The sequence below is a fragment of the Vanessa cardui genome, chromosome 21 (assembly GCF_905220365.1).
Source record: "Vanessa cardui chromosome 21, ilVanCard2.1, whole genome shotgun sequence".
NCBI lineage: Eukaryota > Metazoa > Arthropoda > Insecta > Lepidoptera > Nymphalidae > Vanessa > Vanessa cardui.
Window position 1 is genome coordinate 12,555,257 of NC_061143.1, and position 20,296 is coordinate 12,575,552.

The window sequence follows — 20,296 nt, forward strand, 5'->3', positions numbered from 1 at the left end:
TTTCAGACTAAAGCGACAATACCCCAACACAATTATTCCTATTGTCAGAAAAAGTTTAAGCAGACTTTTATGTACTTATCTGAGATTTGTTTTATGACATATCGTACAACCACGTTGTAAATACAGCAACCGAAGCACTACTATGAATATGCGTAAAGAACGCTGTGAGACATGCGAGCGAGGCGTGAAATAAGGCTTAAACGTATTACGCTCATACAACAGAAGGTCGAGAGTGCGAGCGGCTCCTGTTTCTTAACAAGTTTATTTATCCGCTGGAGTCTTTCAAATCCATCCAAAACTTGTCTGTTTTATAAATATTAATTTAAGTCAATCGGTTGTCAAGTGCGTCGACAGAGCGTCTACGCAGTTAGAAAAAACATATAATATTATTAAACATTTTTATTTAAATATAATATTGGAAAGGAAGCGTCACAGTGGGCGCTCATTAGGGTGTTTCGCAACAGCGTTGTGACCTTATGAGTCCGTTTCAACCTTTCTGCCCATCTCCTCGCTTCATGTCAGATAAGCACTCACGGCGTTACCGCTATACGAGCGGGCCCTTTGGAGATCAACAAGCTATGCGGATTAAAACGTGAAATGCAATACATTCGCAAACATTATGGCATCTGTTACTTCTCTTTATTTTCAATTTTTGTACTACAACAACAACAACAGCCTGTAAATTCCCACTGCTGGGCTAAAGGCCTCCTCTCTCTTTGAGGAGAAGGTTTGGAACATATTCCACCACGATGTTCCAATGCGGGTTGGTGGAATACACATGCGGAAGAATTTCTATGAAATTTGTCACATGCAGATTTCCTCACGATGTTTTCCTTCACCGCTGACCACGAGATGAATTATAAAGACAAATTAAGCACATGAATCAGCGGTGCTCGCCTGGGTTTGTACTTGAAATCATCGGTTAAGATGCACGCGTTCTAACCACTGGGCCATCTCGGTTCTTTTGTATTAAAATAGTTTCTTATTCAGTTTATGGGAAACCGTTGCGTTTATTCGCACCATATTAATCGTAATACCCCAACGACAGTTCCATCTTTATTTTAAATACGATAGTTTACATTTACTTAATCTTAAAAAATATGTGTTGTGCTTGGAAAGTGATCCGAGCAGATTTAGATATTCTACATGCATTTATGTTTTATATTAGGTAATACATTAGTTTGGGAAGTCACTGTTGGTGTGCCGTATGAAATCATAAATATTAAAATTAAATGAAAATTAAGGTAGATTGAGACGATAAAGTTTGCTTTTACACTTGGGTGACTTTTTGTGGACACCCCAGCAGGAATATTACGACTAAAAAGTTATACTACGTTCCTTATACGCACAAGCGTGATAAAATTTGATTTCCGACAGTTGACGACGCATTGACGGAGTGAGGGATAGACAAGCGTCATCACTGCAAGATTATTTGCTATCATCTAGAGGTCGCGTGCCTGCATTTCTTTAACGAATTAGGAATTGCATAATATATAAGTAAAGAGCTCTTACGAATATAAGCTACACTAAGTTCGCTCAAGTAATTCCTATAAGTTGATAATTTGAAATTATTACAAAGATTGGTTGACATTACAATGAGCGTCGCCGCCTTGGGGCGCACGTACATCCCGTGGTCTATGTTGTGTGCGGCGGAGATTTAGTAGCTAGGTCGCGGGTTACATCAGACACATCGGCGCAGCACACACGCAAGCGGCGGCGCGCCCCCCCCACGGCGGCGTGCGCTGGCGGCGGCGCTGCGGCCGCAGTGCTCCTCTGCTCGCCATGTCCGCCGCACGCCCGCTCGCCCTCTCGCTCGCCGCGCTGCTCGCCGCGCTGCTCGTCGCGCAGGCCGCGCGCGCCGCGCCCGACGCGCTCGCGCGCACGCGCCGGCAGCTCGCCGACGACAACACGCTGCAGCCCCTCGACGTGAGTATTGCACGAACTGACGAGCGTCTCCCAGTATTGGCAGTCCAAATCGCCTGAAAGCATCTTACTTAAATTCTGATAGTTCAGAGCGAACGATGGAATAAAGTTTCATTTCATTTCTTGGTTCCTTCTTTGTATATAATTGAATTTATAAGAACAGAGTTTCCGTTAATTAGTTAAACTGCGATCATTACTTAATGATTGATTGGATACTTATTGTGTCGTTTCGCAAGTGATGCAGAATTTAAAAAAATATTAATATTTCCAAAATTTTTAATTAGCTTTTTACATAATAAGGTTCCCTCCATTGTGCATCGGAAGATAATGGGCTATTATATAATACTGATTACACGCAGTTACATGCTACGTAAGTTTGTGCTACTCATCTGAATATAAAAACGCCTCATTAGCGATGTCATAACCGAGTCAATGTAACTGCGTGGAATTGGATTAAGTTTCATATGCGAAACAAACATGAGCCTACGACACGATGTGTCGGGCGCAGTACGTGCGCCGCGCCGCACGTACTGCGCTCAGCGCGCGCTCGGCGGCCGCTGCACGGGGAGCACGCGTGGCGCATCAAACGTGCGACCGATCGATAAAATTGATGGCTTTTTCAAAACAATCCTGTAACGATATCGAATCATTGTTCTCCGACAGTTTATTTACAACTCGTTATGTCACCTGGCCTGGCCTCTCATCTCTCGGAGAGCAATGCCGACGAAGTCGATCGGTCGAGTCATCTCATTCATCCCGCAAGGCACCGCAGCCTCCCGTCTCGCCACTAATTCCAATCATCCTCCGTTGCTAATATTGCACATAACGAATCAGGAAATGTTAATTGTATTATATTATAACGCGACGAGTGACGCAAGAGAGGCGCATCGCGCTTGGCTTCGTCGGGATATGTATGTGTATATTCGAATGCCGGCCGCTAAACTTTGCCGACTAAGTTCATTTCGCAGTCAAGACGCGTTCCACAATTTTTATTTAACTTGTCTTCTCAAGGTCTTTTTTTGAGAACACACTCACTCTTACACGTACACACAGACACACAAAGAGTAAAAATATTGTCAACGCAACCATTTAAAAAAAACAGTAATTACAACTGTTTTTTTTAAATGGTAATAAGATTAATATTCGTACTTTACGCTCACATTGATATCCATGAAACCGGTCCAGTTGACGCATAATTCAGGTCAAAACTAGTGGTTATTGCATAATTAAAACGAGCCTTTAACATTGCGTTTGTACAAGTTTTACAGACTTGCTTTGTGTTCGAGTATCGGATTCCTGAGAGGTCCTTCGGGTTACGTTGTCATGCCGTATTTTATTTCTATAAACGTTTCATTTGTTAAACTGCTTACTTACAACTTTTTGTCAAATAAACCAAAAAAACAAACCATTGAGATACGTTGTTATCAACAGCCGCTACGATTGCGTATTGTTGTCGTCGCAGTTGTCGGTATGCTCATGAAAACTCAGAGGCACTCGGACTTGACCAATTTGAAAATACTTTGTCAAAAATTTGACCACGTTACACGTAGTAGCATTAGTTAGCTGATGACATATATATATATTTTAAACTAGATATTCACAAAATTTAACAATTAACTATTTGAAAGACATTCTTTGTGTAGAAGTTGGACAGTTACTGACATTATTGACATATAGAGTGATGTACATACATACATAGGTCACTGACGGGAGATAAGATGTTGGGAATTGCGTATTAATCGAAGGTATATTCATTCACAAACCTTAATGATGGTCCTCAAAATTATAATTATAACAATGTTTGTTTGTAAAATAGTAGGTAGATAATTAAATCTTGACTATAGGGTACTCACTATCTTGTTTCGCGGGTTATGTGAATAAACAGTTTCGAAATTTACATTTTATATCTCTATTTATTTATTTCATAAATGTAAAGCTACTGACTGTAATTAATAAAGTAACGGTAATACATAAAAAAAAAAACATTACTAAAAGTGTGGTCGGCTCTTGAAATAACTTACAAAAGTGTAGGGTAGACTCGTATACGTCGTAAGAGCCATCGCAAACGATCTTGATTTCTGACACTAAAACGAAAAATTAAAGAGTTAAGACTTTTTATAACATTGTAGTATTACGTACTTAGGGAACGTACTAGACCGATATTTTAAATCGTAATGTTATGCTTTTGTCAAATGTTCAACTTGTAACTTTGTGTACAAAAAACCAAGGTAAACCTGAAAATAGACCAACACTTCCGATATCGCGTGTCGCATACTCGCTAATTGCGAACAAATTGTAATCAGACCGTCGACCGCGCTGGGAACAAAGCATCGATCGGTTACGAGCTATACCAGCTCAGCAGTCGTTCACAAGATTGTTCCACAAATCGCATGGAAGATGAACAATAGCTTGCATTGTGTCGTTGGGTAAATGAGAGAATATCTGGCCGGCTCGATGCGGAAACAATCGAAAGTGACGCGGGGCGCCCCCCCCCTCCCGCCTGAGCCCACGCTCGACTCCCAGGGTGCCGACGGCTCTGATAATGCGCTTATGAAAGTGCATTGAAAGGTTTTTGCACGAATTCCCGCGCGCTTGTGCAATTACTGCGAATCGATACATGTGCGTCTCATACGCCGACACTCGATACGCCGCGGGTGTTGCGGATTAGTTACGCACTGTGGGGATCGTGTGCGGCACAGATTCATAATCAGTTATAGTACGACACAACTTCGATGTAGCATCGGCCAAAGTCGTAAACGCGATCACCTCCGAATTAAGTACGCTATCTCTAATTATCAGTATTTATTTCTTAGGTGAATATCTTTATACAAACGTTATGAGTTGTGTGATAACATGACCGAATATATTCGTCAATTTGACATGCACTTGCTTTCTCGGGTTGAACTGACGAATTTGTGTTGAAATTAATAGACGAATAGCATCGAATGGCGCGATAGGGAGCTATTTCTATTGGTTGCGTAAATCGACAGGAATCGGTTTTACTGAATTTGCCGATGTTACATCTAAGTTGTGTCGTACTAAACTTATTCATAAATATTAGCTTATAGCTGTCAATTTACATTTATTTAATGTAATAACTTATATAATTTAATGTCGAATTATGGAATAATGGAAATTGGGTGTTGCATTGGTGGTAATTACCGATTAAATTTGAAAAATATACTGCTTTCGATTTAGGAGCGGTTTCATCGCATGCGCCGCAGAGAACTATAAGTCATGTGATAGCAATGTACGGTGAAATTATTCGGCCACTTATACTCTCTATATTAAATAGACTATCTGATAATAGTTACTATTACCGCTAAACAAAACAGCAGCATATAAAATACGTGCATATCTTTATGTGTCAAGGTACGAGTTATTAGGAAATTAACGTCATAATAAAATATTCACTATATAGCGTGAATTTCATAATATTTTTGAATTTTTTCTCGATTACAGCCGAATCATTTCGCGCAATATCATATTTAGCTCCTAATGACTGCGCGGGGGGTATTCTGATGAAGTATGCAACACTTTATACACACATGGGCAGTCTCTAATGTAATTCTAATCTTGTAAAACTGAACGTTATTCAGCTTCTTACTTCTATACTTCATTCGCCCTACCTGCCAGCGTGGTGCTGACGAGCGTCGCTAGTTTATAATAGATTATAATAGAAAGCGTTTTCGCTAAAGTTGATCGACGAGTGAGTGCACCGACTACACTATTCGAACTGCTCGCCGGTGCCGCTTCCAGTTTTTATTTATTTTTTTCAAAATTAACATTAATTCGTTATAGTCGATATCAGCTTGGAAAACATATTGTTGTAGACACTACCGCCAAACAATCGATCAACCAACTTCAGATTTATAATATGTGTTTGGTTTATAATATGTGTTTTGGTCCTCTTAAAAGTTATGTCAAAGGAAATAATTACGTAAAATAATCTGTATTTTTATAAAGTAGATAATAATTACTCGTTACAAACCCCAACGAGACGCTGATTGCCGAGGGCGCACGAGCGCGAGAGGCGGACGTCCTCGACCCGCGACGCCCGCTCGGTGCGCGGTGGGCTCTGAGCGAGCGCTGTCGACGGCCATCTGCCGCGCGCTCATAATATCCTTGCTATAACATTTTTTTCGCCTTTCGGATATGTAATCATTCGAAATGTGGCTTTCAAATGACTGATTAGGAGTTTTGAATTTTGATCTACCCTACCATCTTTTCACGAACAGCTTTTTCGCCATCGTATTCGTTTCTTGTCGACCTCTTAAAATGTTATATAGATTATTTTCCACTCCTACAATATAGATTATTTTGCATATGCGATAAAGCATTTAACTGTTGCAAAATTCGAGATATATGTAGCTGCGAAACATGATTGCGGTATAACTAAAAGTGATGTCCGTGAGCCGGCGTGCAATACGGCGGCGCGCGAGTATTCGACATTGACACAACACATACGCAGGGCTTGCGCAACTTCGCACCGACCTCACATTAAAGCCCAAATATCGTTGCAAGTGCCGATCATATTTATACATGTTCAAGTTACACACTGGCCGATTACTCGGTCCAGCGACCTTCAAAGTAACGTATGCGGTCTGCATGCCAAACACGGGCGTCCGTATCGCTCGCGCCCGGAGTCCGTTCTCGTACAAGTTATTGAATTAGAGTAATCAATCAACGCGTTATATCAAATTACTTTTTATTCAAATGGGCTCATAAAGGCACTTTTGAGTCGCGAATTGTAATGACACTAACATATCCTATAATAGATCTGTCTTATCTAGAACTGAATTACTAGAAAATGATGTTTGCTAGTTTATGTCGACTTTAAAACAATTTAATGAGATGTTTAAAATCACTTTGATACTTTTTTATAAAAGTGTAATTGAATATTTATTTATTTAATAGGATATTAACGATCAGTTTCAGTTTTTCTCAAGTAGTTTGACACGAGACGAGTAAAAGAAATCTTTCAGTCTTCAATGCATATTCTTCGCAAAATTAGGAAAGTAGTACTACTTTCCTAATATTGCGTGATAAGTAATAATTACAATAAAATTAATATTAATTGGGGCTTTACCATCAGCGAGTTATGTTTCTTAATTAAATATAAATTTATTGATACAATAAAGATCCCGAACGATTGTCCTTATTTATCTTTTACTGAACTAGCACTCTTAACAGTTAACTTAATTCTGCTGCTTACTAAAAGGCTTGGAGCAAAATTTACTGTGGTTCTTGCCGAATGTGGTGTTTTTTCGCCGAAGGTCTAACTTTACGTAAAAGTTCCGTCGATATAAATATAAATGTACCACCGGTTGGGCACGTAGATTTTTACTGAAAATAATTACAAGGAAGGAATGACATACAAGGATAAAGTAGCCATTAGTTTTTTAAGCAAAATGGTGATGGTGCTCTTTCATGATAATCTATGGTGTTTGGTGTATGGTAGTGTGCGTAATGCAACGTAGTGCAGTGGGAGTGACGGGTGTGTGTGTATGTTGTGCAGGACGCGGCCAGCGACGACCAGGCACGTGAGAAACGAAAACTAGAGGGAGTCACTGAAGCCAAGTTCGGCATCAAGAACGCCGTCCTCGGCTTCGTTTTTGGAGTGAGTATATCGGTTCCTCCCCAAGCTATTTAAATTCAACTGTTAGGCCAGCTAGTAACGGCTGAATCGTCTGTTGTAGAAAATCAACTCTTTGATTGACTCGAAAACGCGATTGGTCGAGTCTCTCGACCGGCAGAACATCGAAATAAACAAGCAGTACGGAATCGAAGCTCCCAAGGGCGGCGGGCTAAGCTCACTGAGCGGGATCGTGGGCCAAGTCATTGGACCCAAGCTGCAACTACTGGGGCCCAAGATACAAGCTGTGACCGGCCTACTGGGAGGCGCGTCGGGCGGCAGCGGCGGCTCAGGTGGGGGCTCGGGCCTGGGCTCCATCATTTCGCTGGTCACCTCCTTATCGGGATCCTCCTCCGGTGGCGCCGCGGTCGGTGGCACCGTCGAGACCATTGACTCTTCCGAGGAGGACGACTCTTGATCGCTCTCCTGTTCCTCTGCGACCCTGCTCCGTCGTCGCGCGCCGCGTAAATCCATCATTCTTGCCGATGCCTCGCATGCCGTTTGTGCAACCGCCTCGCGTTCGTTATTGCGTGGTATGTAATAGTCGTAGCCCTGCCGGGCGCTTGCCGGGCGCTTGCCGGGCGCGCGCACGCCGGAGCCGGGTCGCAACCCGCAGTGTACAGTCCCAGTTGCGCACGCGCTTCTGAACCCGCGCTCTCGGCGCACTGTATTTATATGTAAATAGAATTAGGTGAGTTATGGTGATTTATTAAATAATAATATAATATATGTTTTTTGTAATACTCGTTTGTTTCTCTGCACCAACCCTTCGTTTGCACGCACCGCTTTTGTCGTAGATATATACGTAAGTTGTTACACCGAAAGATCAGCCTCGAGAGACCACTGGGCGTCGGAGAAGTATTTGTGTGTGTGTGTGATGTGGTGGTCGTTACGCAACACGAGCGCATGTCTTACCGTAGTGCATGTTTGTAGTTAACAATTGTTTTAGCACTCACCGACCCAACGCAGATGAACAGATCGTTTGATGTAATTATGTAAAGTGTTGTGATGTAGCTGATGTAGTCGGTAGTGTGTTTGGAGAAAGCAGTTTGCATCGATTGTAAAAACAATATAAAGTTGTGTGTGGATTTTCAAGTTCGATGGTTTTTATTTTATCTGATTGAAGAATGCTTTTCGAGAACTTCTATCTGGTCCGTCTCTAGTCTTTGTTTAGTACCTGAACGAATAATTTGGAAAGAAATTTGTTTGTATATTTGTTATGCAGCGATATTATAATAAAAAAAAACATAATATCGTACGCTATATATGTAGAATACATAATGAAAATATTTCTTCTATATGCAAGGTGATATTTATCTTCAAGTAACATTTTAAGAAAAGTACATAATTACAAAGATATCCTAAATAATTATTTATTTTTGAGGATTTATCTTATAATGAGTGATGACTCTAGATTAAGCATTGCAAATTGCTACTTGTAAATTATTAGTACTATACTTTGATCGGTGTAAATAATTAATGATGTAGTTTGTGGTATGTAAATATTAAATATGCTGTAAGTAGTTTTGTTCAATTATTAAGAAATGAAACAAACGTAGGCATTACTTTCCGGGTTTGAAGCGAAGCACGCATAGCGCCTTCACGCATGAGTAGCCAATCGACACGAAACACACAGTACCGTGCCTGGTCGCATTCCCAGAGCCGTCGAACTAATAACACTGACAATCACTGACGTCGTCTATTCGTTATTCATTCTAGTTACTGAGGTATGGTATTCACTCTTTTTATTCACCCGTTCCATTTGACGTACCGTTTACTGTCACTCGCTGTCAGCATGTGGTCGTGTCACCGCACTGTAGACGATAGTAGGTCGAAGTATACTCGAGTGCCGCTGAGAGCATCGCACTGACTGTCCACTCGCGATCGAGCCTTATAATACCACTGTGTACCTGAGAAATAAATTATTGCCATTCGATTATTTGTTTAATTTATAGAAACCATTAGAAAAAAGTAAGCTATCAACCTGTAACCGACCTTAGCACATAAAAAACCTTCGTCAGTTTAGTACAATCTTTAATAACACCGTACCGAGTAATCGTCAGTATATTCTTAGGCCGGTGTTTAGTTAATTAATACATATATGTGCATTGCGAACTGAAATAAAATAGGTCGCTCAGAGTGTAGGAATGTAGTCGTATTATTAAAAGAGGGATTGGAGAGGATCCACTGAACACAATAAACTCAACCACACATACAATAAGAACATACAATCAAAACTACGTATCGGAGAGACGGAATGCTGAGGGCGCTATAGCGTGGCGTGCGCCCGTCTTGATTCGCGTCGTATGGCGCAGAGTGGCGCTACGTGGAGGCTCCCGGCGTCCACGGCGAGCGCGTCGCGCAGTCGGGAAGCCTCAAAGTCGTCGAACCGACTGCTCAACTTGCAGTTATCGGACACACAGGACACAAGGACTTCGTCGAATACACGGTCCAGCCCGGCGTCGCCGGATATACGGAACATCCCGAATTCTTCGGGAACGCGCAGCAGCACGAGGGCGGCTCGGACCGCTTCGCGTACGGCGAGCGCGCCGAGCGCGCCGAGCGCGCGCGCGCTGCGCCAGGCCACGGCGAAGCCGACCGACGACATCCCGGTGTTCGACCGCAACAAGGTCAGCCTGGACTTCCCGGGGAGCCTGTTTGGACCATCCGTGTCGCTCCTCATCCGTACCACTAAAATTGTTGGTGACGTTATTCAGGTACTGTGTTTATATTATATATGAAATACCTTGTGTGTTTGTTTTATACAATAGTACAACAAATAGGTACTTAAGAAGACCTGACACACTTTGTTGCAGAGAATGTGACTATGCGTCGACTTGTATTATAACTTGCATAATGACGTTTTATTAAAATAAAAACTAAATAAATATAACGTTACATATGTAATAATCTTAAATGAAGAGGTGTAGAGTCTCATTTTGAGACAAATTCTTACTCAAAAACAAGTTACTTAGTTTCTCTTTTTTCATAAATTTCAGAACTCGGCAGTGCGCTACCAGTCCTTCCTGAGGCTGTTCCGACCGCTGTTCCGGGGACCTTTCGAAATTAAGGGCTTAGATCCTCCCACAACTACAACGACAACTACAACTACGCGCAGGCCGACCACCACAACAACAACTACCACCAGCTCGGCGGCGCCGCCCTCGTCCGACAACGAGATCAACCGGAGGCGATGACTGTTACCTTATAAAATATAATATTTATAGAAAATTACAATTAAGATTTAAAGGTAAAACTAAAATAAATATGTGAAACGTATTCGAGTAAGTTCGCTGCGGTCGCTGCCAAAATAAAAACAACTTTAAGTTTACTTTAAACAGTACGCTATATTATGTTTTGTGATTTGTATGTCGCTACTACATATTCTAATGTTGGGAATGGTTAGACGTTGCCTGCGCAATACTCACGGAATCTTAAAACATACAAATAGTACAAAGCATGAAAATTATGTACAGCAACGATACGCGTGATATCATATTTACCTACTGACGGAGTTACCCGATATAGAAGAAGCAATACTTATATTGGTTGCCTTGTAAAGTCAATAAGCAATTATAATTTTTAAGTCAAACAGCTGCAGATGGTACCTGCCAAGATTTCACACGTTGTAATAACTAACACCGCCTTGTTTCTGGAATACCTACACGAGATAAAGTTTTTTCAATTAAATACACGTAGTTAAGTAATGTAAACCTTACTTATAGTTTTATTATTCATTGAGTACTGATTAGTAATAAAATACAAATAAAAACCGCTGTTGTGTCGTTTTTTTTTTCTCCCGTTACGGTAACAGTGATACAGTCACAGAGACTAGGATGGAATATGTCAGTAAGGTCAATTTAAAAAAGACCCCTTTAATGGAGTGAAAATTCATATATTTTTAGTTTCTCATCCAATGAGAACACAGATCAGATCCACAGTACTGACGTTGCGTTTGCCAATCCGTGACTTCAGGAATAACCTGATACAATGGCCATCCGGGTACGTGGACAGCTTACCGTCACTTCAGTCTGATTAGCCTTTTCAGTTTTTTATTTGATTAAATTCATTTCCAATTTAATGTTTCAGTTTGTAAGCAAATCTAAGTAATTTTAATTAGTGGCCAGGTTTAGGCACCATACGGCAGGCGAGACGCATTTGTCGAAAAAAATTTTTGCCTTAACTCATGGTGAAGTAACGACTTTATAAAGATGTTACTAATGCTTTGTAATCTCAGTGTACTAAATACAAATCAAATCTGGCTTTTACAAGAACTTTTGAATCGTCATTTAACCATTAAGTGAAGCTACCACCGGTTCGGAAAATAGATTCCACCGAGAAGAATCGGCCAGAAACTCAGTAGTTACTCTTTTTCAACATTTAAAAAAAGTACAGTCATGTTAGTTAATACAATTATTGAAATTAATATATCCTGCCTGGAAGTCAACAGGTATTAATTCCACCCTTTTTTTACATCTACAAAATCTTGTATCGAATAAGACGCCTTTGGTACCAATGTATTTTTTATAAACGATTTGAATTTACGAGACGGTAAAGTTAAAAATATAGAAATGGATACCTTACCCCAAGAAAGATTTATTGACTTTGCGTAGTCGGAAACTTGGCATTATAAGCTTATCCTTACTTCTAGTGCATATACAATGATTATCACTGATTTTATCAAAGTGATCAATGTTACTGTGAATATATGATATTGTTGTAAATATATTGCGACGCAACAGTGAGTATTCCTACTCTGTTAAAAACATCCCGAAGAGAGTCTCTAGCTCCAAGATTATAAATAAACCGGATTGCTCTCTTTTGTAAAATAAAGATAGATTCAATGTCTACAGCGTTACCCCAAAGTAATATGCCATATGACATGATACTGTGAAAATAACCAAAATAAACTAAACGAGCGATATCAATATCAGTTAGTTGTCTAACTTTTCTAACCGCGTATGCTGCGGAGCTGAGTCTTCCTGTTAGGGACGACAAATGGGGACTCCACTGAAGTCTGGAATCCAATTCTATTTCCAAGAACACCGTAGTATCGGCTACATCAAGCGGGCCACAGCTTAAAGATATATTATAATTTTGCTTTCTAACATTGGGTAGGGTAAAAACTACACATTTTGTTTTTGAGTATTCAAAACCAAATTATTTACTTTAAACCAATCTTGTATCTGTGATAAGGCACCGTTCACATCGTCATAGTCAGTTTTTTTCCTATCAACCTTAAAAATCACTGAAGTATCGTCAGCAAATAATACTATATTACAAATACCTTTAACAAAGAAAGGAAGGTCATTTATATATACTAGAAATAGAAAGGGACCCAAAATTGAACCATGTGGAACACCCATTTTAACGTAGATCCAGTAGACTCCATTCCAATAATGAAAACGTGCTAGATTCTTTGACTTAAGTATGAAGCGATGAGATCAAGAGCCCTACCTTTAACGCCGTAATATTTGAGCTTATAAAGAAGCGTCTCGTGTTCTACACAATCTTCACTCACTCTTCATTCTTAGTACACTGAGATTATGAAAGCTTGAAATATGTTTTTGGTGGAAAATACGTAAGCTATGAGCTTTGGCCATATATTTAATGGTCAAACGAATTTACCTGTAAGTGAAGTTCGACCACAATTATGTGAGCAGCTTCATTCTTTGCGATTTACTTTTAACATATTGTAGGATGTTCAGAGAAGATAACGTGAAATGAAATAAGAAAATAATAAACAAATAGAAAAAACAATATATATATATTATTATGTATATGCTTTATAAAAAAAATAATCTAAATAAACATCTTAAAGTAAGCTAAGAATAGAAGAAGCGAAATTATTTTCAACAACTTCTCTATTATAAAATTGAGCAAATACCAAAGAGGATTGACTCCAACCTGCGGTTTTTCTAATTAGTTCGATATTAAATCCCTAACCTTTTTGCAGCAGATGTAGCAGCATGTCGTATGCTGTGTGCACTAAATATACTAGTGTCAAAACCGTTGCGCTGAAGAGTATCCTTAATCCAGTGACTTAATCTTTGAGAGGATAATTTATAATGAGGTTTTCTGTAACTAATAAATAAAAAACTATTGTTTTGATTACGCAAAGATTTTGTTTTATTTAGGTACTCCTGCAGACTTCTAGCAGGACAAATTTCTGGATGAGCATCATAAAATGGAATTTTAAGAAGTGGTTGAAAAGAGTTTGGCTTTGAGCTTTTAATAAAATCGGGTATCATAATGTTAATAGGAATATTAAAGATAATATTTTCAATTTTTATTAATGACAGAGTCTGTATGCGATGTGCATTGACTAGTGATAACAAGGTTACAGTATTTTTGGAAAGTGTTTCCAGATTAAGCTCTTCGTTTGGCCATTTTTCCGATAAATATTTTAAGACAATATTTGGGTCCCATGTAATATCGTACTTAGGATTAGTTGGTCTCAATCTGAAAACACCTTTCATAAATCTTTTTATTCGTTCATCGTCTAGGGTGTTACTACCAAAAAGTAGTGATAAGGCAGATTTAGTGGAATTGACAGTGCCATACTTTGTGCCACTGCCAAATATTTCCGTAAGAAAATGTAATATTATAGGTACTGATGGCTTCATATAATCGACATTATTTCGCGAGCAATAAATTAACCAATTTCTTAATGAACAATCATATTGTTTATATGTATTATTACTAATCGATTCTAACATTATATCGACTGAACGATGGGAAATAAACCTTCTTAATAAAGTTTGCCGAATAATTTCACGGCAATTAGGGAGAGACTTTTGTGAAGCCTATGTGGTAATCTGAAAGGAGATATTATTAAATTTGGACTTGGTTCGAATTATAAAATTTCACCGATGACAATTTCTTTATTAAAAGAAACCAAGCTTGAGTCGGCCAATAAGTAAGTTTTTCCCAAGATATGATATCACCTATGCATCAGGATCGCTTTTCCAGGCCACGTAAGTTGCACATTTTGCGTTACAACGTCTAGCAAATAAGTCGGGTTTACCAAATTTTTCCATAATTTGGTTATATTGACTAACTCCAAGTTCCCATTCCGTATCTCTCTAAATTGTTTTCTGGACATAGCATCTGCTTTATCATTATTTTTACTACTAATATATGAAGCAAAGACTAACAATTTTCGTTCTTCACACCATTGCCAAATCATACGAGAGATTTTGTTCAAATGAGGAAATTGGACACTGCCCATTTTATTGATACAAGCGATGACAGTTACATTATCAATTCGCAATATAAAATTTCACAATTAAAAAGATCTTTACAAAAAACTTTTAAACAGAAAAAAGCTGTCATAAGTTCCAATTCATTTATATGTAGATTTATTTCAAAACTATTCCAATAATCGAATGCTGTTTCATTATTTCAACATACACCCTATCCCGTGGTTGATGCATCTGAATATATTGCTTTACTATATTTATTATTTTTAAGAAGTGCGCTACCGTGATCAATGTTTTCAATCCACCAATACATATCTCTTAATATGTATGAGGGTATTTTAATAACTTGTTCGTAACTTGGGTTATTTAACAAACACAAGTATTTGTATCCTTCAAATTTTTTTGTATAAACCCAGGAATATTGTAATGCGGGGCAAGCAGACATCAGAACACCCAGAAATCTTGCGAAGTGTCTTAATTTACACTTTTTTATGTAAATAAACTGATTAATTAGTTCCTTAATTTTAATTTTCTTAATTTCAGGTAACTTTAATTGCATGGATGAGGAATCAAACACAAAACTGTTAGGTCTTTTAATTTTTGATTTATATTTAAAAAAAAAGGCTTGTTTATAAAAACTAATTTCTAGTATAGCAACACTTAATACGTAAAATATTTGGCGGGCTGCTCGACGATTGGCTGATGACAACGTGATGTCATGAACATGAGCCAATCGGGAGCAGAGTTTTATGGCGGGAAAAAGTGACATTCTTCTTGGCTGGTTGGCGGTGGGGCATTCTGGCGCGAACTTGAAAAGACGAAAGTCTAGTCGAGATATATTGATATAATTGTAGTCGAGATATATTGATATAATTGTATGTCGAGATATATTGATATAATTGTATAATTTATTTTGGAGTACTGCTATAATATTTGATCGAATATTATATGTAAATGAGTGCAGTGTAAAGTCTAATAAACTTAATAAGTAGATTGTGGTGTTTCTTTGGGAGTGATCTCACAAAACCTAAAAATTTACATAACTTCTTCGGAACTAACCAGCTTTTTTCATAATTCATTAAAAAATCTTATCTTTCCAGAGTGTGTTTTTAACCGACTTCAAAAAAAGGAGGAGGTTCTCAATTCGTCGGGGCCTTTTTTTTTTTTTTTTTTTTATTTTTTATGTATGTTACCGAATTACTCGAAGATGGCTGGGCCGATTTTGACAATTCTTTTTTTGTTTGAAAGGGCATGTTTTACAGGTGGTCCCATTGTCAGGAGATCAGGATCTGATGATGGGATCCTAGAGAAATCGAGGGAACTCCTCAAATTTTATAGGCACACCTATAGTGATTTTGGTTTTATTCAAAGTGCCTTGGTCATATGCTCACGAAAAGTGACATTTGATGAAGTGGAACTGATGATGAAGACCACAACTGGTAATCAGAACCTATTAGTAAGTAACTATTTTACGGGTTTAGTTCTATTTCTTTAAGATAGTCGTCAAGCAATTGATGTTAGTTAACATGCCTATGAAGTCTAGCTGATGGTGGATTACCAGGAGAATTCCTCAATGATTAACGGCATTGCATCGGGAAAAATGGTATTGTCTAATTGGCGATGAGCAGTTAACATTAGGCTATTGTAACTTAGGTAACGCTTAATGTGAGTTGCAGTCCACATCGTATTGAAACGGCGTTGAGTTATGTTTAGAGTCGAAAGCCGAAATGTACTGAGTATAATAAAGTGAATGACAAACATTACCAATTGTAATTATAAATAACAAAACAACACTGAAAAGCATTAAATAAATTTTTATAAATAAAAAAAAACCGCCTTCAAAAATGAACTAAAAAGAAAAAAATAATCAGTTACATCCATATCCAATTCACGATTTTTTAATCACCTTTTGAAGTCGGTGCCAACAAAGTAAATAAATTCCTATATTGAAATCATTTAATTTGTATCGATAGTAGGGTTTGTCTAATGGTGTTATTTATACAATAAATAGATTTAGTTTTTGTATGTATGTATTATGTATTATGTACCTATATTAGCAATGTTGGCACCGACTTTGAGAGGTGATTAAAAAATCGTTAATTGGATATGGATGTAACTGATTATTTTTTTCTTTTTAGTTCATTTTTGAAGGCGGTTTTTTTTTATTTATAATGTATATTTAATGTTATAATTACAATCAGTATAATTTCTACCGACACAAAAATAATCATCTAAATATTAAACGGACAAAAAATTTTTTTAACGAATAAAATGAGAAACAGGTTTTAATAATTTTGTAAAACATATGGAGCAGTACTAAGTCCAAAAGGTAGACAATTAAATTCAAATAAAGTTCCATTGTATTGGAAGCGAAGACATTTACGATGAGATTTATGAACAGGCACTAAAAAATAAGCATCTTTTAAATCGATAGATGCCATAAAACAATCCTTTGTAACTAATTTTGCTGCCGTACGGTAGTCCTCCATTTTAAAGTGGGTATTCTTAACAAATTTATTTAAACTTTTTAAATTTAGAATAAAACGATAATCGCCGTTCGGTTTAGGCAAGAGAATTTTTTTTGATAAAAAATCATCTGGAACGTGATCACATTTTGAGATAGCTTTTACCTTAAGAAGCTTATTTATATATTTATCAAAATTAACACGTTCTTGTGATGCCTCGGGATTGAGTATTGGTGCAACTAGCATTTTACAATTATCCGGAACCATATATTCACTGAGAAGTTTTTTTAGTTTCTTTAGGCAAACCCTTCCCTAAGATATCTTGCCATCTATCCGCCACGTCCTTGTGCATGCTTTTACCGAAACATGTATTTGGCTTCAGGGCATCACCAAGTAATTCCAAAATATCTGAGTCCAACTCTTCTGCCTCTGCAGAACGCTGTGGTGTCATAACGGCGGCGGTGTGGCCGGTAAGGGTGAAACGATTGGCATAACTTGTGCCATATCATGGCCCATTCGGTACACAGAACTTCTTGGCGAAGAAACTTCAATCGTATTACGATTAGGACCTGCAATATGCAGAGTAATAAGTCTTTGTACATATGAAATGTATAAATATACATTCATTTAACGTGACAGATACAACCCAGGATAGTTGTTCGCATCACTTAGTACATGAACTTACTTTCATCCAACGAAAAGTCTGACGACGAGCTGAGTATGCGGCGGCGTTTCGGCCGTAATTTTTCAGCAACTTCTTGTAGTTTACGTTTTCTTCCCATAGCTTAGAGACATGCGTCGGCTTCGACACGGAAACACATAATGATGAGTCCGAGAGAGATAGACCGAACCGGCGGGCAGAGGGGTACGTAAACAAAAAAAAAGAAGGTACCCTCTAAAACTCCGTGCAAGGCTGATACGTGGGAACGCATCTAAAATATGTTAAAAGCAAATCGCAAAGAATGAAGCTGCGAAACATAATTCTGTTTTTTGTTACTTCCAAGGATATGACTTCGGCAACGGTTATATTTAATAAAATTGTACGTAGCATAAAACATATTTATAAAAATACACTTTGTCACCTTGGATCACCACTGTGTGATGAAGGCATAGAGCCTCCTAATGATAAAAGTAAAATATTTTCGGACGATATCGACAGATTGGTAATTTTAAATTCTCCTATAGCTTATACTATCTAATATGTTTCAAGATTACGCCACCTTTACTTTATTTCAGTTTGCTTAGTACTTAATTGTAAAACAATTAAATTCAACATGGATCCAGTCGTGAAAGGTACGTACAATTTCAGCGACATTATCTGTATATAGCGATCTTTTCCAGGCAACTAACGGTGTAGGCTAGGTTAGCTCATAGAATAGGAGGTGGGTGTTGCAGTAATAATAAAATACCATGAGCCTATAACTATAACAGACACAAATAGAATACACGAATTATACGAGCACAATTTTGGTAAGAATTGAATTCAGTACAAAGAAAATCTTCCTGCTGATTTCATTCACAAGACGAGTTCAGCTAAGAGTATTACAAAAGAAAACTCCCAAGTTTTTGACACAATTGTAATAACGGATGATAGTACTGTCAAACGTTATCGAAGGCAAGGAGGACCAGTCAATTTTTGATAATTGTTTTCGTCTGCCAATAATTATGACTTGAAATTTGTAGCTTAACATTAAGATCAAAAGATTTACTCTTACGTACGTATACCTATTACTGATGTTAAGGTCTCTAAGGTCATTATCTTTCCAAAGCCGACTGGGTGTAAATCTGGATATCGTCTGGCAATGATGTGGTAGAGAGAAGAAGTAGGCTGTAAGTAGATAATCGAAATGATGAAAATACAGAAAAGTAACGGTGACAACGCGCCGCCCTGCAGCACGCCTCTATAGATACCGCACGTACTTGTCACCGTTTAATATATTACAGACTAAAAATGTACGTAGATTTTTTTTTGATTGGATGTTCTGATATAGGTGTATATTTGTTAAATGTGTTTATAATTAAGTCTCCTTTTAAATTTTAATTTTATTTATGATTTGTTAATTAAAATAGTTGGTAGCAATTGAATCAAAATTGATGGAATTGTTGCCAACTATTGAAATCCATAACTGAATCATTCCATGACTCTAAATACGACACTCTACGAGCTCCCGCATTTTCGGCGTCTGATCGAGTCTATGTAAAATAATTTCTGCCAACCTTCGATATAGACAAACATCAATAATAATCATATCGCCGTCCCCAGGAGACAAAATGATATCTTCCATTATCGTTGTTTTAGTGTTTTGTTATTTTTGAGATCTTTGGATACTAATACACCTGCTCAATTTTTTCATAAATATTGTACTATCATCTAAACGTATTTATATCTTATTGTATGACAAACAGCCTAAAAATTGTTTTCTCGTGAAAAATAATCAACTAGCTTACGAAAAAAAAAAAACAGTTGTCATTAATTTATTCTTGTACAAAACATAAAATAGTAGTAGAATATTCACGAGCACAAAATGGTATTGTTGTGTTATTCTGACATTAACATTTGGGCTCTTGAAACCTAAAAATGAAATGATGCAGCTGTAGTGGAACATTTGACTTTAGTTAAGAAATATGGTGAATAAATGATAAGCCATTGAGCAGAACAAGTGATGAATTATTTTGATTAAGTTAGGTAGGTAGGTAGGTAGGTAGGTAGGTAGGTAGGTAGGTAGGTAGGTAGGTAGGTAGGTAGGTAGGTAGGTAGGTAGGTAGGTAGGTAGGTAGGTAGGTAGGTAGGTAGGTAGGTAGGTAGGTAGGTAGGTAGGTAGGTAGGTAGGTAGGTAGGTAGGTAGGTAGGTAGGTAGGTAGGTAGGTAGGTAGGTAGGTAGGTAGGTAGGTAGGTAGGTAGGTAGGTAGGTAGGTAGGTAGGTAGGTAGGTAGGTAGGTAGGTAGGTAGGTAGGTAGGTAGGTAGGTAGGTAGGTAGGTAGGTAGGTAGGTAGGTAGGTAGGTAGGTAGGTAGGTAGGTAGGTAGGTAGGTAGGTAGGTAGGTAGGTAGGTAGGTAGGTAGGTAGGTAGG

The 20,296-nt window shown here is 38.1% G+C and overlaps 1 protein-coding gene and 1 long non-coding RNA gene across 2 annotated transcripts; both read left to right on the plus strand.

Annotated features, from left to right (window-relative positions):
- The first annotated feature begins 1,595 nt into the window (after positions 1–1,595).
- On the plus strand, positions 1,596–8,295 carry LOC124539117. Its single transcript, XM_047116442.1, has 4 exons — positions 1,596–1,644; positions 1,700–1,926; positions 7,442–7,543; positions 7,623–8,295. The coding sequence occupies exons 1-4, from the start codon at positions 1,596–1,598 to the stop codon at positions 7,974–7,976; spliced, it is 732 nt and encodes a 243-aa protein (XP_046972398.1). The 3' UTR covers positions 7,977–8,295.
- A 5,964-nt stretch (positions 8,296–14,259) lies between these two features.
- On the plus strand, positions 14,260–15,522 carry LOC124538916. The gene is made up of 2 exons (XR_006966997.1): positions 14,260–14,535; positions 15,304–15,522. It is a non-coding gene; the product is annotated as an uncharacterized LOC124538916 (long non-coding RNA).
- The last annotated feature ends 4,774 nt before the right edge of the window (positions 15,523–20,296 follow it).

Excerpts from the sequence above, each read along its gene's own strand:
- LOC124539117 (XM_047116442.1), top strand. The coding sequence starts at position 1,596 with ATGAGCGTCGCCGCCTTGGGGCGCACGTACATCCCGTGGTCTATGTTG. Across the intron at positions 1,645-1,699 it reads CATCCCGTGGTCTATGTTGT|CACACACGCAAGCGGCGGCG; the intron begins GTGCGGCGGAGA and ends ACATCGGCGCAG. Across the intron at positions 1,927-7,441 it reads ACACGCTGCAGCCCCTCGAC|GACGCGGCCAGCGACGACCA; the intron begins GTGAGTATTGCA and ends TATGTTGTGCAG.